At 34.8% G+C, this 20,928-nt stretch overlaps 3 protein-coding genes across 10 annotated transcripts; 1 reads left to right on the top strand and 2 right to left on the bottom strand.

The window, feature by feature from the left end:
• Positions 1-95: 95 nt before the first annotated feature.
• On the bottom strand, positions 96-5,891 carry LOC7490672 (kinesin-like protein KIN-7G). 2 transcript variants are annotated; one of them, XM_024594970.2, is made up of 12 exons: positions 5,534-5,891; positions 5,361-5,450; positions 5,164-5,264; positions 4,924-5,037; positions 4,749-4,830; positions 4,571-4,638; positions 4,392-4,457; positions 4,092-4,216; positions 3,587-3,923; positions 2,133-3,098; positions 988-1,238; positions 96-766 (listed from the first exon to the last, which is right to left on the bottom strand). In XM_024594970.2, the coding sequence occupies exons 1-12, from the start codon at positions 5,748-5,750 to the stop codon at positions 454-456; spliced, it is 2,730 nt and encodes a 909-aa protein (XP_024450738.2). In that variant the 5' UTR covers positions 5,751-5,891; the 3' UTR covers positions 96-453. The 2 variants fall into 2 exon arrangements, with proteins under 2 accessions (XP_024450738.2, XP_024450736.2); XM_024594968.2 differs by having other exon boundaries at positions 988-1,247.
• Positions 5,892-7,059: 1,168 nt separating this feature from the next.
• Positions 7,060-10,636, bottom strand: LOC7479704 (pentatricopeptide repeat-containing protein At1g25360). Of its 7 annotated transcripts, none has more exons than XM_052450244.1 (3): positions 7,904-10,636; positions 7,581-7,664; positions 7,060-7,441 (listed from the first exon to the last, which is right to left on the bottom strand). In XM_052450244.1, the coding sequence occupies exon 1, from the start codon at positions 10,456-10,458 to the stop codon at positions 8,065-8,067; it is 2,394 nt and encodes a 797-aa protein (XP_052306204.1). In that variant the 5' UTR covers positions 10,459-10,636; the 3' UTR covers positions 7,060-7,441; positions 7,581-7,664; positions 7,904-8,064. The 7 variants fall into 7 exon arrangements, with proteins under 7 accessions (XP_052306204.1, XP_052306203.1, XP_002302000.3 ...); XM_052450243.1 differs by having other exon boundaries at positions 7,809-10,636; XM_002301964.4 differs by having other exon boundaries at positions 7,060-7,664.
• Positions 10,637-15,154: 4,518 nt separating this feature from the next.
• Positions 15,155-18,111, top strand: LOC7490673 (uncharacterized TPR repeat-containing protein At1g05150). The gene has a single exon (XM_002300695.4). The coding sequence runs from the start codon at positions 15,454-15,456 to the stop codon at positions 17,845-17,847; it is 2,394 nt and encodes a 797-aa protein (XP_002300731.1). The 5' UTR covers positions 15,155-15,453; the 3' UTR covers positions 17,848-18,111.
• The last annotated feature ends 2,817 nt before the right edge of the window (positions 18,112-20,928 follow it).

Raw genomic sequence — 20,928 nt, forward strand, 5'->3', positions numbered from 1 at the left:
AAGGCATTTTGCGCAGCTTTTATTATGGGCTAGTTCAAATATTTTTTTGCTTGTACACAAATAAAGAATGGAATATCACAGCTACGCGAGGCATATAGATCCGTAAGGAAAGCACAATGATGAGACGTAAAGATATCCCCAACACAAATCCTACCGGCACATCTCTAATGCCTTCCCCTTGTCTAACATTTCCTGGCGCAGGTCTGTGTAACAGTCACAAACTTGTTGCCTATGCCATGTCAAACGGGTATAGTTTGATACATGTATGAACAAAAGCTGTGAGAAGCAGACGATTAATGAACACAAACTTTTGACTGCTGCAATGAACTCGCAAGCCGTTTCAATTTCTGCGCAACAGAAGCTTGCTTGAACGGCGCAAGTTGAACCATGCATGCAGAGCCATCAAGTCCCCACCGAACAGTTGTGAGCAAATAAACTTCACCTCCAACAAGCTTACAATAGTGAAGACATGTTGTCTCTCCAACTGGGGGGTTTTTGATTCGTTGAGAAGCTCAGTCCAAACATCTCTTTCGGGGCGTGGCGAGGCTCTACAATCCCGGCCAGCTTTGCTACAAGAGTAGCACTGTCCTTTATATGTCTCATGTCCCTTACGTCTGTCCATAAACGACGCGCCAACTGAAGGCTCCTTTGCTTTGTGTCTAACGGGATGCCCCACTTCTGGTAAAGGCGCTCTCTCTCTGTTTTTGTGTATTTCTTCTGCAGTTGCTTTGCTAACATGTCCCTTTCACGACTGAGAGCCTTCAAGCTATCCTCAATAGAAAAGGAATGTCAATTTTCTCATGGGCAGTGAAATAAAAAAAACAATGGAGTTCAAAATTTTCACAAGTAATACTTCCATTTAGTTAGCATTCACCAATCAGAAGGCAAACAGAGATCTTTTTTCATCAAGCAATTGTTTGTGGGCAAGCTGCTGGTGTGTATGATTGCATTACTGTAGATAAAATTCAAAGTGGAATAGAAGACTACCTTGAGGCTGGTGAGGCGATTTTACCATCAATTATAGTATTAGCTCCGCTAGAAAATGTGTCCTTCAGAAAATACAATCTTCTGAGCTCGACCTCCATGTACACATTGTCTGAAGGATCTCCTTTGAATAGCAGGAAGAAATAACTTCTGTGGACCAATGGCACATTACATCTGAACCAAAGTTCAATTATCTTTCTCCGGTACCTCTCATATTTTACTTGCCAGTTACTATGATGATGCCTAGTTGATGCCTGCAAAACCTAAGAGTAATCATATGTCCCGGTAAATGAAATATATCCATTATAAATACATGTCGTAAAAAAAAGCAAACTAACCTATACCTAGGGTTGCCAAACTAAGTTAGCCATCATGCTTCTATTCTTATTTTTATTTTAGTTACAATCAATGGACGCAAGGAAAAAGAAAAGCTAGAGGCCCCAGTACAGATTGCTGCAACAGATGGTTGAGTTGCACCAAACTTGTCTCTCTCAGTTTCTTAGGTTGTAAACTGGACCAAACACTTGAGGTGACTTCTTAACAGGGGACGGTCAGCTCTGGTGTTACTAGGACAGGCCTGCCCGCCCTTCAAATTTCTATTTTTCCACAGCACAACAGAATCTAATGTAGGAGCCAACTCATATAAGACGTTGATTGACAGGGCATTGATCCTATTATTTTCAGGACAAAAATGTGCATCCTTGAGCTGCCACGCAGCTTCATGTCTAACAAAAACTATGATGGAGAACATTTTGAAATCTTATAGTGAGAAACCGCAAAGCCTTGAATGAAACACAAGAGTTGGTGGAAAACAGCTTAACGGAATTCATGATTCTTAAAGCACATATTTGAAAGCAATCTTGTGTATTCTTGATGGTGTAGCCAGACAAGAATATTGTGCATTATGCTATTGTTGGTGATGCAAAATGGTTATCAAAGTCCATAATTTCTTCATCATGTAAATTTTTTATGAATGAAATTTTCGTAGATTCAAGCTACGAGTAAGGAGAAGAGCATAAGATATAATTAACCGGAAAGAAAATTAAACAATTGCATGAAGAGTAACATAAGGATATATATATATATATATATATATAGAGAGAGAGAGAGAGAGAGAGAGAGAGAGAGATTGAGGTTTATCTTCTTACCTGCATATCCCGACTCAGGTTCTCTGAATGAAGTTTGGCCGCCATTTTATTAACTCCTGCAACAAAATCAAGGACGCTGGTGGTGTCCTCTACATCTACATCTATATCTTTTATGACATCTTCTTCTGCCGATGCACCATAAAGAGGATTTTGAGAATCTTCTTGAGACTTGTTTCCAAGTTTAACATCATGCTCTAGTTCAAGAAGCTTTTGCTTCAAGTCTTCTGACCTTTCAGGAAAGTCTTTTTCAGATGCAGTAGGCGATACCCTTCCATTATCTTCTTCTTTCTCAGACCAAAGAGCATATGGAATAGTCATGAGAACTGATCTCCTACTTTTGCTTCTAGTCCATTTCAAGTTTTTATAGCTAGATTCAACTGCATCAGAGAATGAAGGAGATCGTTCTAAATGATCAATGGTCTCGTGCAATTCCTGAATTTTTTGTTTCACTGTTTCATGTGTGTTATTTGAATTGATATGAATCAACTCTTTATCTTCCTCCTGTGAGGATGGCACTTCACCTTCATGCATGGGTATTTTTTCTTCTAAAACAGGAAACAATACATCAGCTACTTTTTTCACTTTTCTTCTAGATTCCACCATTATGGTACCTGGAACTTCCTCACAAATATCTTTAGCATCCTCACTGTTTCTTTTGCCAATATCCTCACAACCTGGCCCAGAAAATTTTGGAGTACTGCCATCCAGCAGGAAATTGTCTTCAGGAATCTGTATTATTTGCTTGTTAGGAGAAACAGCGCCAGGATAATCAAAATCTTTAAATGTTTTGGTTCCTGGGAGATCTGCATCCAGACGAAAAGCATTGATCATTTCTGAGGATCCTGGTGCTGAGTGGCCATCCATTCTAAAAACTTGATCTTTGATTCCAAATGATTCAAGCAAACTTTGGAGATGAGATTCAGCTTGATCCCGTTGCCAAGTTAACTCTTGAATTTCCTGGTGCATCTGCGATATTTTCATTAAACAGAAAGAAAAGTGAGCAGAACTTGACAGTGCAGGTCCTTTTTAAAGGAAAATATAATCCAGCCCATTCATTACAGAAGCAAATGGTTTTGACCACAACAAAAACAACAGCTTTGGGAAAGAGAGAAGTTCTCGATTTGTGGCGAGCAGAACCAGAAAAAAGTCAACCAGATTGAAAGTATAAACTTTATTGATTATAAATCTATGGCCAGTGAACACGACTGCGATGGGTCATGTACCTTCCCTTAAAGTTTAAGGTTAATATTTATGTAAGAACTAATTCGCTTGGTTAAAGTTTGCGACTCCATTATTAATCCGAGTCAGTAATTATGGAAGTAAAACTCTGGGAAAAACACCAACAAAGGTGCTTGGCAAAGATGAGATCACCTTTTGATGTCAAATGCTCAACGCATGTTTTGGAAAAAAAAGATTCCAGTTTTCTATGTGTGCAAACTAACATGAGAACTCACCTTTTCAATTTGAAGCTCTTTCTCTCTTAGTAAGGCAGTGGAATCGCCAACAAAGGAATTTGATCCTGCACTCTTCAACTCATTCTCCAGCCTGGCCACTTCTTTCTGCAGTTTCTTTACCAATGTCTTATCTGACATTACTAGATTAACTTGTGCATTAGTGGTCACCTCTTTAGCACAACTTGCAAACAAAAGGGTGTTTCTTGATTGCTCAACATGACTGCGGGCAGGGCTCAATGTACAAATGATGGCCGTCCTGGCATTGCCTCCTAAGGAGTTTTGCAGTATGCGTGTTAACTTAGAGTCTCTGTAAGGAATGTGTCCATTTCTTCCCTTGCTGCACCAAGGCAATAAGTTATGTCATGATACAGGAGATAAAACAATCGAATCATATAAGAAATACAATGAGAGAGTAATGAAGAAGAGATGAAGTCTATGTAGCCAGAACCAAGGACCCGACCAAAAGAAAATAGAGCAAACAAAAACTTATAAAAAACTTCCCCACCTCAGTTTGCGAATTACAGTTCCCAGAGTCAGTAAACTGCGATTTATATGGGAACCTTCTTTTAATCTTGTAACAACCGCTAATGTCTGAGAAGCACGCTCACTTCCAGCAAGATCAACAAAATTCTGCAGAGCAAAACCAATTTAAGCTAGGATATCATTTATAGTCAAATTATCTAGTAATTCATAATTCTAGATATGCTGCATTATTTTTGTTTTATTCTGTTTAGGGCTGCATTTACCAGTTTTTCTTAGTTTTTATGAAAATTGTGCATGCAAACACTTAGAAAAAGTTTCATACCACTGTAGCTGTAAGAGTGGTTGAGTTTCCAGCACCCAAATATCCACGAGCAGAACTTTCAACTGTCTGGCAGATCCCATCATTTGACAACCACGAAGAAAAAATAAGTAACAGTTACATCTCAAATTTGCAGTAGAGTGGGGATAATAACCATGTGATTGAGTAAACGAGGCGCATACCAGTCTTAGAATTTGATGAGATCTGGAGCTGGTTTCGTTCAACGTGGTCTCCCCTATTTGTCTTTGATCTGCAATAATCCAACATAAAAAAATTATGACAAGTCTCGTATGCTAAATACACATCCAACACATATATAGCAGCATGATACTGTACTATAACATCGATGTTCACCCTTACCTTCACAAATGGAAATGAGCTCCAGCAGGTGGTTCCAATCAACCAAAGTGTCCTCTATAAGTCCCTCGACAACAGTCCCTCTCTGTTGAATCGAAAATAATGTCGTCACTAACGATATATCATTGTAAGTCCTGAAAATGGAAATTATCAAATAGGGCACAATATTAATATTCACCTCAGGATCATCAAGGAGTCTAAGCGGGGAACTGGATGTGCTAAGCAGGTCTCTAACAGCTTCATTGTAAATCTCCATGGCAGAGAATTTCAACACAAACTCCCTCTCTTTGTGCTAACACATAAAAAATGATAACAAAAAAGAAAAAACAAATTACCACACAACGAACACGGTATGAGCTTCAAAAACAAGCTATCTTAGAAAACGAATTAGATATATAATTTTTTCCCCTTAAATTACCTGCTTCATGTATTCATATATATCTGCAAGCGCATATTCTGTAATTCCACGCATCGTATACGTCTTTCCACTGCTCGTTTGCCCGTACGCAAAAATCGTTGCTGCAGATACAGAAAAAAAAAATCAATTCCACCAATTTTTTAGAATATATGGAAATTTCATAAAATTAGTACCAAAAATAATATAATATTACTCACAATTAACGCCACTGACAGCCAAAAGAGCAATTTCTTTAACTCCTTCCTCATACACCTGCTTCGTTAGGCAATCACTCCCAAATACTCTGTCTACACACATAATCTAACCGTTAAAAACAAATAGATTTCCCTTTTCTGAAAAGAAACAAAGCGATCGGCTCCTAACTACTTACCAAATGTATAGGCGGTGGGGAACATGGAGCGTTCAGGCATGTTGCTTTTGAATATAATGGTGGAATTATTAATGCATTCCCAATCAGAAACATCGTTCCTTACAATTTCTCTCTCGTTTAAAGGCCTCAATCTGACCGAAACCAGAATCCTCTCTTCTTGACCACTCGTTTCGTCGGACGTGAGGTCATCGCCTCCGGTTGACGACGCCGCGCTCATCTTGTCCTATTTTGTATCAACAAAAGCTACAATGCACGAACAAATGATCGACGAGGGGAAGAAGAAGATGAGGGAAAGAGAAGATAACAGCTTGAACCAACAAAGCCGTTGCTCTCTCTCTCTCTCTTTCGCTCTGCCTGGTTCGCTTGAATTTGTTATTTATGAGAGACCGCCACCTCTCACTAAAAATAACACTTTTGTTAATTACCATTTTAGCCTCGACGATTTTGCCGCGCTTAAACGTCGTTACCGTGTCTAATCACATAGAATTCTTTTATTTATTTATTTATTTTGTAGCAGTAAAAGCTTATTTTTGTGATGGGTAAAAATAGGGTGCCTTGTTTTGACTTGTGACACCGTGGTCTTACGTCGTCTCTCATCGGAAGTTTCTTTTCTTTTCATATTTTTTTATAGATAAAGGGAAAAAAAATTGAGCTCGTCATTGTATAGATTTATTATAGGCCATAAATAATATTCATAGATTTAATTTAATATTTAAGAAAATCTTTCAAAAATTCGTTTGTGCATATTATTTTTTTCAACTAACAAGGTCTTGGCAAAATTGCCAAATATAATTATTTTTTTTCTGTTAAGATATATCTTTTTTCGCTTATAACACAAGAGGCTTCCATTACAAACTTGTGTATCCATGCAAACAATATGGTGTCGAATCAATTAATGGATTTTTCTTTTTATAAAAAATAATAATTAATGTATGTAGTTGGACACAAGGATTATAGGTTAATCTATTAGTTGGGCCGACGGTGGCAGGCTTAAACCCGAGGTCAGGCTCGCTGGCTGGCCCACGCCAACTTCATAGTTCATTGCATCACTCCATTAGTGACTCCCCACCAAACTAGCCCGTTTTGCCTCGAGCCCAAGCACCCCATCCCTACTTCTCTTCCTTCTCCCGTCAGTGTTGATCACTTCGCTTGGACGTTTTAGCCATCGCAAGTTTTGAACATTCAGTTTTGTGTTGATGGCAAGAAGATTGTCTTGTTTTGGTCGTAAGAAGCTCTAGCAAAACAGATAAATAACTCCTTCCTCTTAGATTTTTTTTATTGAGGCTCAAACTGCTAATACCATCTTCGGAGAAGAAGAAATTGCAAGGCCCCAAAATGGAAAGACAAGAAAACACACCAGAGAGAAGAGTAGGAGATTTTATAGTACAGCATGTGAAGTTTTTGATGGAGTTAATGTGACATAGAGATGCTGCGTGCACAGGATGTATAATATGAGCACAGTTACTTTGCTCACTAGAGTTGTCTGATAAACGGGTAAATGCCTAAAATGGAACGCACAGATGGAATGTTAGCGTCAACGAAAGGTTATTCCTGAACAAAATTGTCAAATATAGTATTACATTTCATATTCCAAGCAGGGCAGCTGAAGCTATAAAATGCACTTGCCCCTATTCAATGATGCTACTTGTTCACTGTATCTGCAATTTTGTTCGGATTTCAATTAAAGAATTGGTCTCTTCACCATTACATGAAGCTTATTGGCCATCACTTGATACATCAGCAACCACGTCGAGGATAAAATAAGGATGATAAGCGGTAGAACTTTAGTTGATACCTGATATTCCCCAGCTGTCAAATCCCCGTCATCCAGTAAGTAACTTGCCTTAACAGATATACAATGCTGCTGTCAACCTGGTTAAAAAGCATCACAGTCCAGTGGCAGAAACTCTGAATATAGATAAAAACTTGCTCGAATTACCTCATTGGATTTTGATGCTTGACGTTCATTAAAATCCAACAAAAAGCATGTGAAAAGAGAGCGCATGCAGTTAGATAGCTGAAGCAAAAGAACACGATAAAGGGGCACCTCAAATCCTTGAAAGCCAATTTGAATTTGATAATTCAAGCATGAAAATCCAACAACTTGCTCTTTGACAGAATTTAACTCTTTCTGCATAAACACAGCTTTGTCAGAATAAGAATAAAAAAGACTAATAAATGCAACGCTGCAGAGAGAAATTCTGAGATGCATATCCTTCAGAAGAGGTTTTTTTCTATTTTGAAGAAATTATTATAACTAAGGTCATCTGGCAACCTTTCGATGAAAATCGATCCTGTCATTGGAGATTGCAAGAGAGAATACTTTTTCTTGAGTTTCTTTTATATCAATATAAAAAAACGGCTAGAAACCTCTGGTTAGTTTTGCACTGTTGCATGATCCTTCGGAGAGAAATCACGTGTATCAGAAGTTGCAGTTGTGGTAACAGAGGCTCCAAATGGAATTTATTAATCAGTCACGCCACATTTCTGCTTTCAACTTTACCCTTCCCAGATTTTAACAGAAATTGTGCCTACCAGTAATCGCCACAAGAGCATTTACCATCCCTAAAGTGATGAAACCTCTTTCCATCTCTCACTATAATTTCTCTTCCCACAACTTTTGACATAAACTTGAAGGCATTGTGGCAATCACCACAGATCCTAAGATTCTTAAAAACCCTGACCGTAGCTCCATGGGGAAGTTTCATAAATCCATAAGCAACTGCGAGCTTCTCACTATGAGTAGACAACTCATGTTCCTTTAGATCAGATTCCACATCATGCAACACATACTTTGTGTCAGGCACATACCCTATCTTTCTCATTTCCAAGACCAGTTGCTCAAGGTAATTGTAAATTTGTCGCACCTCAGGATGATTAGCATCGCCAACCAAAAATGAATGGACCTTGTTTTCTACCTCAATCCAACTACACCCAGGCTCCTTTTTCACCCCACGGTCCCTCATTAGTTTCCGCACTTTGGCCATGTCATTCCACTGGCCAGCTACAGCATACATATTTGACAACAGTACATAGGTTCCGTCATGTTGAGGTTTGAGCTCAAAGAGTCGCTCTGCAGCTTCAATCCCCAAATCTATATTCCCATGAATCCGGCAACCAGCTAAAAGTGCTTCCCAGATTGGTGCACCAGGCTCAAAAGGCATTGATTCCATCACCTCCTTTGCTTCTGAGAATTTCCCAGCTCGACATAACAAATCAATAATGCGTGCATAATGTTCTTCATCTGGGTTTACACCATAAACGTTATGCATTGAATCAAAATATTTACGGCCTTCTTTAACTAAACCTGCATGGCTACAAGCAGAAATAACTGTAAGAAAGGATATCCGATCAGGCAATATGCCTTCCTTCAGCATCTCTTCAAAAAGTTCAATTGCTTGAGTACCTTGTCCATGTTGCCCCAGAGCTGCGATCATGGCATTCCAAGATATTGCGTCCACACAAGGCATATTAATGAATAAACAATGTGCTGCGTCAACAACACCACATCTTGCATACATTGTGATCAGTGCATTTCCAGCTGAAAGGCTTGATTCATACCCATACCTAACAACTTGAGCATGGAGCTGGCGTCCATGCTTTAATGATCCAAGCACAGAACAAGATATAATAGCTCCTGCAAATGCATAATCACATGGTTCAAAACCCTGCAATTTCATCCGGTTGAAAAACTTCAAGGCCTCTTCCGCAAACCCAATCTGTGCTAATCCAGATATCATTATAATCCATGACAAAATATTTTTCTCAGGCATCTCGTTGAAAAAGGATTTAGCTTCATCCATGCACCTAACATTCACATACCCTGATAAGATTATATTCCATGAAACAAGATCCCTTTCGGGCATCTTATTAAATATCTCCTGGGCGATATCAACTTTACCACATTTCCAGTAGAACGTAATCAATGCATTGTTCACAGGCATTGCAACGTCCGGTGCTGGGTTTGCCACGGTTTTTAGGAAGTAAGCATGCATTTCCTTTCCAAGCCGAAAGCATCCAGCATTTGCACAAACGCTAATAACGCTTGTAAAAGTAAACTCATCCAACTGAATTTTTGACATAATCATCTTCCTGAACATCTCAAACGCTTCTAGATATAGCCCACGATGCGCATAACCTGAAATCATGGCATTCCATGCGACCCCTAATTTCTTGCTCGTCCCATTTAGAAACTCTTTGGCTGCGTCAAGATCATTATTCTTCACATACCCAGTAATTATAGTAGTCCATGACAACTCATCTCTGTTAGGCATTTCATCAAACAACTTCCTAGCCTCAGCCATCAAGGACGATGATTGTGCTGACGGTGAAGCTGCACACTTCACATAAGAAGAAATTAGCGCGTTTAATACTGAAGTGACGAACCCAGTTCCCGACTTAACCACTGCACAATGCAACTGCTGGCAGTGCTTCTCTTTTTCAGCAACGAGTGCCAATGCACCAAGAACACTCGTAAACGTATAATTATCAGGCCTAAAATTATCCCTCTGCATATCACAGAATAGTTCAATAGCAGCATGACCATCATGATTATGCGAATAAGCAGTGATCATCGCGTTATAAAAAACAGAGTCTCGCATTCCTAACGGGGTATCTGAAAATATCTTACGCGAAAGTTTTAGATCCCCTGCAGCAGAATACGCAGCAATCAGTGTTGTTCTTGCAACAATATCTGGTTGAGGGATTTCGTCGAACAGGTAGCGAGCGTAGTTCAATTTTGAGGATTTGCTGTAGATGTCGATCAGACGGTTGAGTATGTGGCCACGTGGCTGGAACCCAGAAGCTATCATGTGGGCATGGACAGGACGGGCAAGGGAGTAAGAGATGGGACTTTGAAGGCAGCATATTTGTAGCAAGGATCCATAACGATTTGCTGCTGTACGGATGGAGTCTGGTGTTGTCATGTTTATAGCGGTGTACTTTCATTGCTCATCAGAGGGGTCGAAGGTTGGAAAGGTTTCGATTTTTGGAGGGAAAACAAGAGATACAAGAATACTGTTTTGATTGAGGATTTATACGACCCGCGATCATCCGCGCTTCTATTGCAAGGGGAAAAAACACTAAAGGCTTTTTTTTTTTTCCTTGAATTAACATGGATTTGTACATAATTAACTAATCTAACGAATTTATTAAAGATATTTTTGTAAATATAAGAGATTATTTTTTAAAGTATAAAGTATTTTTTTTGTTTATAATTGTTTTAAAATAATATTCTTTTTATTTTTTAAAATTAATTTTTAATATTAATACTTAAAAAAATCTAAAAATATCAAGATATAATTAATTTAAAATTAAAAAAAATAAAAATATCTCAAAAATATAATTGAATAATTGGATTACGATGCTAAACAAAACTCAAGCTTATGAAGCACAACAATCTACCTGGCTTGGCCCGATTTTAAATTGAATAGGAAAAAGATATTGACTCGGTGAAATATAATTGACTAAACTAATTTACCTTGATCTAATTAATTTGATTTAAACTTTACCATGTCATTATTACTGTTTTTTAAAATAAAAAAAATTAATTTAGATTTACCCAATAATTTGAAAATTAATTAATCAATAATCCATGCTCTTTTGCGAGTTAAACCTTAAACCAGATTTAAAAATTATGCTGCAGTATCAATAAATTTTCTATTTGTTAATTATGTTACGTTTGTTTGAAAATAAGTTTAGTTCACACGATAATTCTAAATAATAATAATAATAAATAAATTTATAGTTATTTATAAATTTAATTTATTTTGTTCTTAATGTCTATAGTTTAATCAATTTTTCTCTTCGTAGATAATAAAAAAGAAAACTCACAGTAACATCTCCTCAACTTCTGTATAAAACATATCGAGAGAAAATATATAAAAAACAAAATAATTTAAACTAGGTACCTAAAACCATGTTCACGTTCATTGATTAACAAAACAAAATTCAAGAGTCGTGGGTTGTTACTGTGTATAAATGCATTCCAGTCACTCTCGTATTTCGATGTGAATTTATACAATGAAATATGTTCTTTTTTATAACATAACTTTTTTTTTTTTAACGATTTGATTTATATGCCCAAAATTCATGGTGAGTAACTTTCAAGGTAAAAAAAAAAAAACTAGCGGAAATTGATTTTTTAAAAATTACTTTCTAAATTTTTTTGTGTTTATATATTATTAAAAAAATTAATCAACAGAAAACACTTTTCAATCAAATAAAAATTTGATTTGGTTTTCAAGAAAGTATTTTCCTTTTATTTTGGACAGAAAACACTTTTCAGAAGTTGTGAAAAAATTAGAAATATCATATTATTTGTTAATTATAACAGATTTGGTCTTCAAACTTTTGATTGATATATATTTTATTTTGAATCTTTTTTTTTCAATTTCACCTATTAGAATTTAATATAATTTGATTTTTATATTAATTTTGGTCCTTATTTTTTATGATTGTTTTTTGTTTTTCTCTTGTTATTTTTTTAATTGAAATATTTTATCTATCAAATTTAGTCCTTATTATTTTGATTGTTACTTATTTTATTTGAAATAATTTATGAAATTATTATTATTATTATTATTATTTCATCATCTTTTAATTTTTTTATCTGTTAAATTTGATCTCTATTATTTTGATTGTTATTTATTTTATTTGAGATAATTTATGAAATTATATTTTTTTTTCAATTTCATTTTCTTTCAACTTTTTAATTTATAAGTTTTGTTCCTTATTATTTTAATAAACTTGAAAAAAATATTAATAAGTTATTTTCCAACTTATTTTTCATGACATAACCAAACATTAAAAAATATTTTTCAATTTATTTTTCATAGCATTACCAAACATCGGAAAATAATTCACCTTCCAGGAATACACTTAAAAAAAAATACTTTCCATCAAACAAACGGGGCCTAGACGTATTTTTTGAAATCAGCGTTAAAAGTTAACTCTGATAATTTTATCCTTTCTTTATGGATTTTTGGTCCATGTTGTTTTCTAAAATTTAGTATATACAAAAAAGAAAAGAGAGAGAGTCACTGTATTCTAATAATAAAAAATATATATATTAGTTAACATTGATTTTTTACCATCAAAATAATTAATATTAGTATCAACAAGTTTCATTATATGATATGCGTTTTATTAAGGAGTTTCTTCATATTGAAGCTGCTTAAAAAAATAGAATTGACATGGAAAAAAATATGGATTTCTAGTTGAATTTTTTGTGTTTTGAATGATTTATGAGTTGTTTGATTGCATAAATAAGTTAACCTATTATTTGAATTATTTTGTAAGTGTTTTTTAGTAGAAAAAAATATTGGAATTTAGTAAAATATTCTTGGCCTGATATTCCAGCAACACTTTATCAAAATTTGAGTTGCAAACGACGAATTGTCTGCAGTTTTTTTTAATATACACACACTGTCCACTCTAATAGGAAAAAAAAAATATTAAGCTCAAGAGTGCTAGTCTGGGCTGGATGGCCCATGCTCCTAATTTTTTTGTTGAGGTCCGGGTGCATTAGGCCTTGGCTGGTAGGCTCAAGCATAGAGTTTGCTGTTTATTTATTTATTTAATGCATTTTCCCTTAATTTATTTTTTTAAAATCATATCTTTTTTTATATTTAAATGTCTCTTTCTTCTTATTTAACTTTAAAACATGATTTATTGTTTTTTTATTTAACTTAAAAATATTAGACATACTTTAGTTATATGAGTTCCACGCATATAGCATGTTTATTTTTTTATGTTATTTTCAATTATCTGAACTATTTTAAAAAATCATCATTTATTATTTAAATATTTTTTTAATATTTTTTTTTTCAAAATCAAGTCAGCTTCTTTTATATTAAGTTTTATGTGTCTATTTTTTTTATTGTCAAATACAATATGAAGTATGACTTGAAATACAAGACTAACAAGTTAACTCAAACTCGTTTAATTTTTTTTTTGTTATATATTTAGATGTTAATTTTTTAATTTTATCATTATTCAATTGAAATATAAATTTTATAATTTTATGATATAGATTATTCAAAATTCAGATATTTCAGTTGATTATAATACAATCTTAGTATTTTTAAAAAGTATTCTTTCAATTTTAGTAATACCTGAATCCGTGCCAATGGTCGAGCACGTTTCTAGAGCAAAAAATCCGCTAACTTTATTCTACACGCGTAACTTCGTCAGTTCGTCCTATCTAAAATATTAATGTAAATGCACCGTTGGTACACCTGATTATCGTGTTCCTTTGTAAATGGATATTACTCGTTATGGAAAGTGAGAAACTATGAGACTATTTAATAATCGTACTGGTTTAAATACTAGTATAATTGCACCAAAAACATGCCTTATTAATGTGTCCCTTCATAAATAGATGTTCCTTGTTGAGTGAAGTGGGAAACTATAAGATTATCCAGTAATGAAAAATTATTTTAATTTATTAAATAAAATGAGAAGCTATGAGACTAATTAGTAATATTATTAATTAGTTCAAATATTAATGTATTTGCACCGTTAACATAATTGATTAATGTTTTATTTTATATATAGAATTACTTGTCGAGGCAAGTGTGAAACTATGAGACCATGCAGTAATAGAAAAACTACTTTTTATACATGTTTTCAATTCCTTTCCCAATTCCATTCTTTCCTTTTCAATTAAAAATTGGAAAAACAATAAAAAAAACACATAAAAACATGTTAATATTATAAATGATTTTAATCGTGACATATAATCATCATTATTTTGTATTATTAATAATTTAATAATAAAGTATTAATTTTATTTCATTTAAATAAAAGATTATCATAAGAAAGTAAACGTTACTCATTAACTCAAAAAAAATATTCTGTAATGGATTTATAATAAAAATAAATTTATGACATTAACCAAACATAAAAAAACATAAAAGATTTTTTTAAAATGTTTTACGTTGATAAAGATGGTTGCATGTAAAAGAATAATATAGTAATAATCACTATTTATTTATTTTTATTTTTAAAACAGTAGAAAATATGCAAACACAATTATGAAAATCATCAAAAACATGTTTTTTAAATTCAATACAAATTTTAAAGATCATGTCTAAAAAAAATAAATTATTTTCTTGTTTTTTTACTTTCAAAAAATTAAAGTGTTATTATATTCTTAAATAGTTTTTATAGATCTTTTTTTTTGTCATGTGTTGAGTATTATGATGTAAATATATTAAAATATTTTTTTTAATTTATTTTTAATATCAACACATAAAAATATAAATTTAATATTTTTTAAGTCAGATACATTTTTAAAATGCACTCAAATAAAACTCATACACAAATTTTTTTCTTTCTATTTTTACTAGAGAGAATTAAATTAAAAAAATATAAAATATATAAAAAAATTAACCGCTGCCCTCATCAATATCAGTCGTTCAGGGCAACCTCATCCAAAAAACAAAAAAAAAAGTTATGCACGATAGTGACAAAAATAAAACAAAATAACAATCATTCTCCCACGTGTCAGCTGGCACTCCTTTATGTTGTTACTAAAGTAGCCAATTAGCAACTGCCACCGCAAGAAACAAAAGTCGCCACAAAATTAATTAAATTTAAGACACGGGAGAATGCAAAAAGACTTCTCCAGGCGGGGGCACCATAGCCCCACCAGGCCACCACCACCCATCATCGAAGCCAGAAAATAAAATAATAAATAAATAAAACTCAGATAGCTGCTGCTGCAAAAATCACTCCCTTCTCCTGACCTTTCCTCTTCGAAAGAAAATGCAACAAATCAAACCCTAACCCTAAAAATACCCCAAATAACAATATCAATAATAAATAATAATCACCCTCTGCCACCAGAACCCTAACATTTATCGATTTATTGCATTATTATCATTTCTGTCTGGGTGCTCTTTCACTGAAACCCTAAAATGACGACGAGAGGGACTAGATCAGAGAAAGTGAAGAGAATTTTCCAACAATTTGACGGGAACCGGGATGGAGGTCTCAACAGAGATGAAATGGCAGCTTTGGTGGTGGCTGTAAATCCTAGAGTTAAATTCAGTGAGGAGCAAATCAATGCGATTCTTGACGAAGTTTTCCGCACTTACGGAGAGTTTATTGATGGGGAGAAAGGGTTAACGTATGATGGTTTGTTGCGTACTTATGATGATGGAGCTGGTGACGTGGACCGTGATTTTGATGCGCTTGAGTTGGAGCTGAATGGTGATAATAAAGGGAGCTCGATCGAGGTGGAGGCGTCGTCGTCGTCAATTGTGGATGAGAGGGTTATTGAGTCGCAGAAGAAGCAGAGGACGGCTGATTGGGCGGTGTCGCCAAATCACGGGATTGTTTTTGATGACACGTGGAAAATTGTGGATGATTTGGAGATTTTGATTAAGAGATTGAAAGCGAAGCAGGCGAAAGATGGGAAATATAAAGCTGATAATTTTGATGCGTTTTCAGATGCTGGGTGGTCGAGGGAATTGGGGCCATCTTCGGAGATCTCGGATAAGAGGGTGTTTTGGGAAGAGTCCGGGAGTGATTATGCACTTTTTGTGAAAGAATTGGGGGTTTTGAGGAGCAGAGCTGATGGAGCGAGATCAAGAGAAGAGGCATTTGATGGGCATATGGCAATTGGAAGGGTTTTGTATGATCATCAGTTGTTCAAGGAGGCGTTGGTTAGTTTTAAGAGAGCTTGTGAGTTGCAGCCGGTGGATGTTAGGCCACATTTTAGAGCTGGGAATTGTTTATATGTGCTTGGAAAGTATAAAGAGGCTAAAGAGGAGTTTTTGTTGGCCTTGGAGGCAGCGGAGGCAGGTGGGAATCAATGGGGTTATTTGCTTCCTCAGATTTATGTAAATCTCGGGATTGCGCTGGAAGGTGAAGGCATGGTTTTAAGTGCTTGTGAGTATTATAGAGAAGCTGCTATTCTTTGTCCAACTCATTTTAGAGCTCTGAAACTTTTGGGTAGTGCTCTTTTTGGGGTAGGGGAATATAAGGCTGCTGTTAAGGCCTTGGAAGAGGCTATTTTTATGAAACCAGACTTTGCTGATGCTCATTGTGATTTAGCCTCTGCTTTACATGCCATGGGTGACGATGAGAAGGCAATAGAGGTGTTTCAAAAGGCAATTGATTTGAAACCTGGCCATGTGGATGCTTTGTATAATTTAGGCGGGCTGTACATGGATCTGGGTAGGTTTCAGAGAGCTTCTGAGATGTATACCAGGGTTTTAGCTGTCTGGCCAAACCACTGGCGGGCTCAGCTTAATAGGGCTGTCTCGTTGTTGGGGGCTGGGGAGACAGAGGAAGCTAAGAAAGCTTTGAAGGAAGCATTGAAATTGACAAATAGGGTTGAATTGCATGATGCAATATCACATTTGAAGCAGATACAGAAGAAGAAAGTAAAGGGCAATGGGGGTGCCAATGGGGAGGGAGTGTTTGTCATTGTAGAACCTTCAAAATTTAAGAGACTGAATGACAAAACTACATTGAGGCAGGATTTAGCTAATGCTCTTCAAATCAGGGCGTTTCAGAGGATTACCAGGTTGAGTCGATGTGACGTGGAGCTTTTGAAGAAGGAAATGAGTGAAAATGATGTACCAGTATCTTATTCTGGTGGCGGTGTTCCTGAGAAATCAATACGCAAACCTAACTTAGAGGAAGTTTTGAGGCGGTTGCTTAATTTTCTGAAGCCTGAAACCTTCCAGGGGGCTGTCAAGGCCATAAATGAGAGGATCCTCTCTGTTTTTGATGAGACAGGCCAAGGCAGGGTGGATTTAGGCATGTTCTATGCCATTCTTGCCCCCATTTGCAGTGGCAATCCTGAAAAGCGAAAACGGGTTGCTTTTGATGCACTCTTATGGCGTCCTGTGAGTGAAAGTGGTTCTCAGATTAAGGCGGCTGATGCTGTCACTTTCATCAAGTTTCTGAGGGCTATTTATGTTCCCTCTCACGGAGTTAGTGAAATGCTAGAGGTTCATGGAGAAGCAGATTCTTCAATGGTGTCTTTCAAGGAGTTTCTTGTGATGTTCGATGATCCTGATTGGGGCTTTGGTATTATGTCAACTCTGATGAAGCTCGAATCTGGGGATAGGAACCGCCATGGACACTATGTTTGCTCTGTTTGCCGCTACCCGATTATTGGTTCCCGCTTCAAGGAGATAAAATCTCATTTTAGTCTATGTAACCAGTGCTACAGTGAGGGGAAGGTGCCTCCCGCATTTAAGCAGGATGAGTACATATTCAAAGAGTATGGAAGTGAGGCTGAAGCAATGAAAGATAAGTGCACCTGTCTCCCTTTGCAATCTCACAATGATCGGTAACTCTTTCAAGTTCTTTTGTGGATATCCCGTCCTGTTATTCTAATTGTTCAGTGTGAAATATTTATCTCATCAATGTGTTCTGTGGGCATCATATTGAAAAATAAATGGTCTAAAGTGGCATCTGTATCTTTGATCCCTGTTTCCAGTAGTGTTCTAGATTCTCTTTCTCTCCTCTCTCCTCCGTTCCACTATTCAAATGTTTGAAATGATGTATATTATGATTATCCCTTCCAATTTCTGAAACATTTATTAGTTCTTTTCGAAGCAGCCTTCCTGCATGTGTGTGTGAATGCTGTGGGTGTCTTTATGCATGTAATGTGGTTTTCTCTTGGAGATGATCGTGTCGGAGTTTGAATTTGAACACTGCTTCCTCGGGTATGGATATGAACAATTTCATCAAATGTAGAAATGAATTTGATGTTTATACATGTTCATGGCTGATGCGTATTAGGTAAAATGAATTTGCTTCGTGTCTTTCCACAGCAACTTTTTATTCAGTAATAACCCTTTGTTAGCTATCGTCATTAGAAATTAAGGATTGACCATTAAAATCGTGACAAAAAGAATTATTGAAAAAAATTATCAAGTTTATTTCGAACATTTTGTGCATAGATATGATGCAACATCATGTTGGCAGAGAGGTCCAATAAAACATTTTGTTTTAGCTGAGGGACGAACTATGCCAAAAACCCCCCACAACTCAATAGGTAAAATGCAACAAGAGGCATGAGCTTCGAAGCAATAAACTGCCTTCAAAAGCTTGTTTTTGACCGACTTGGTCTGCAATTCCTTGCCCATTTGAAGGAAATGTCTTGCAATAACGAAAAATGGCTCAACAGTTCAGCTAAAGTAACCGTGTTTTCCTGGCCATGGCGCCAAGACTCACAGCTAGTTCCAGATTAAGCAACTTTGGTGGGGAAGGGCCAAAAATGGTAAGACAATTTCTTTTTTCTTTTGGTGGGGAAGGGCCAGAATGATTATAATTATGAAGTTGTTCCTGCAAATGATGATGATAAACCAACAACTTCCTTAAAGTTTTAGGCATGTTTAGCTCAAGCAGTTTAACCATTGTTTTGCAATATTTTTTAGATTAATTTTTTTATATTATTTTTAATTGTTTGGATGTACTGATATTAAAAAAATAAATTATTTTAATATATTTTTTAAAAAAAACACACTAAATATTTTTTAGAGCCCGTTTGCTACTGTGATAGTGGTTGTTTTTTAAAATATTTTTCGCATTGAAATATATTGAATTTTTTTTTATTTTTAATATTAGCACATCAAACTAATCTAAAAAAATTTAAAAATAAATTTAAAAAATAAATAAATTATTTTATTTTATTTTTAAAATATAAAAACAAGCAATTTTTTATAATCCCTGTCGAGACCCCGTTTAGGCTGAAAGGAGGAAAGCCTTTGACCATTCCACACAATAGATAAAGAAGACTGGGAAACACAATTCATAATGAGCTCTACGCATTTATTCGGAAAGCAATCTACTCTGTCATACGCCTTAGCAAGATCCATTTTTGTAGTCATATGTGATAATTATTTTAATGTATTTTAAAATAAAAATATTTTAAAGAATAAAATTTTAAAATTTATTTATTATTATGATACCGTTACTTTTCAAAATAATTTTTATATAAAAATATATAAAAATAATTTATTTTATTTTTTAAAATTTATTTTTAATACCAACACATTAAATATCTAAAAATATTAAAAATTAATTTGAAAAATAAATAAATAAAATTTAAAATATTTTTAAAACATAATAACAAAGCATTCTTTAAAATAATTATTGATAGTTGTCCACGCATCAAGTTAATTTTCCATACAGCCAACAACGTGGTCATCATCATTAACGCACCTCCTACCATCATTATCAAGACGTACCAATATCTTAAAATTTGTTAGTCAAATTAAAGAATGATTGCTATCCTCGAACTATCTTGTATACACAGAGATAAGGGATTTTTTTTTTTTTACATTTAAAAACAAGTGATTCACTTTGGAGTAATATATTTTAGTAGATCATTCTCGTGTTAAGTTGTTAGATTAATTTTTGTTTTTTAATTTTTTTAAAAATATATATTCAATGTTGACATGTTTTTTGAGTAGAAAAAATAATTTTGAACCATAGTAAGGTTGATTCAACATTACCGAGTTAATTTGTCTAAAACCAACTCGAATCAATGGTAAAAATATAATTTTAAGTCAAAAAAATCTCAAAATATATTTTTTTAAAATCTTGAGATGACAACATTTTAAATCAATTCGAGTTAATCTATTAAAACTGCGATCTGGATCATAAAACCGTGATAAATTTATAGAATAAAAATTAAAACAAATTATAAATTTTAATTCTTAATTAAGTTAATGTTAAAGGAAGAAATTAAAAAAAAACTCGAGTTAACTGGAGTTTACTTATCAAACTCGTGACTCAAGTTATAAGACCGGTCTATCCTTAAATCGAAACCAATACCAAAAAAATAAAATTAAAAAATAAAACTAATTTTTTTTAACAAAGCACTGTTCACAAGGATTAACAATAAATTCACATTTATTTTTAATTTTTTTAATTTTTAATAAGAAAATGCTTTCTGACATCCTTAGCATTCGAATTATTTTAGTTTACACGAGACAAGGAGCACACGAGTACTTGAGATTATATGGAGATGCTACTTCTGTACTGCTGGTTTGGCATTCCAAGACAACTATTTTCCGATAGTGTCACGACACAGAGTACTGTTGCTTTCATCGAAAAACATGCGAGGATCATGCTGTATCATTCATTGGGTGTGAAAGAAGGAAGAATTTAATTTGGGTACCCCTAGCCATCGCAATACTACCTTAGCCTCCCAAATTTGCTCAAATCAGGTCCGATATATACGTAGTAGTAGAAGTTGCCACTAGACGTGCCGGGAAAATCAAATAAGACGATCGACAAAGCTGAAATACAGGCACAGGATATACATGACGACCTTAAATGGAAGGTCAGTTGTGCACATTTCATGCATGATAGTGATGGTTTTGATGACACTGATGCCCAAGATAACAACAGAATCATCAGCA

This window comes from Populus trichocarpa, chromosome 2, assembly GCF_000002775.5.
Source record: "Populus trichocarpa isolate Nisqually-1 chromosome 2, P.trichocarpa_v4.1, whole genome shotgun sequence".
In the NCBI taxonomy this organism is placed as follows: domain Eukaryota; kingdom Viridiplantae; phylum Streptophyta; class Magnoliopsida; order Malpighiales; family Salicaceae; genus Populus; species Populus trichocarpa.

Excerpts from the sequence above, each read along its gene's own strand:
- LOC7479704 (XM_052450244.1), bottom strand. The coding sequence starts at position 10,458 with ATGACAACACCAGACTCCATCCGTACAGCAGCAAATCGTTATGGATCC.
- LOC7490673 (XM_002300695.4), top strand. The coding sequence starts at position 15,454 with ATGACGACGAGAGGGACTAGATCAGAGAAAGTGAAGAGAATTTTCCAA.
- LOC7490672 (XM_024594968.2), bottom strand. The coding sequence starts at position 5,750 with ATGAGCGCGGCGTCGTCAACCGGAGGCGATGACCTCACGTCCGACGAA. Across the intron at positions 4,831-4,923 it reads GACTCCTTGATGATCCTGAG|AGAGGGACTGTTGTCGAGGG; the intron begins GTGAATATTAAT and ends TCGATTCAACAG. Across the intron at positions 4,458-4,570 it reads CTCATCAAATTCTAAGACTG|ACAGTTGAAAGTTCTGCTCG; the intron begins GTATGCGCCTCG and ends GGGATCTGCCAG.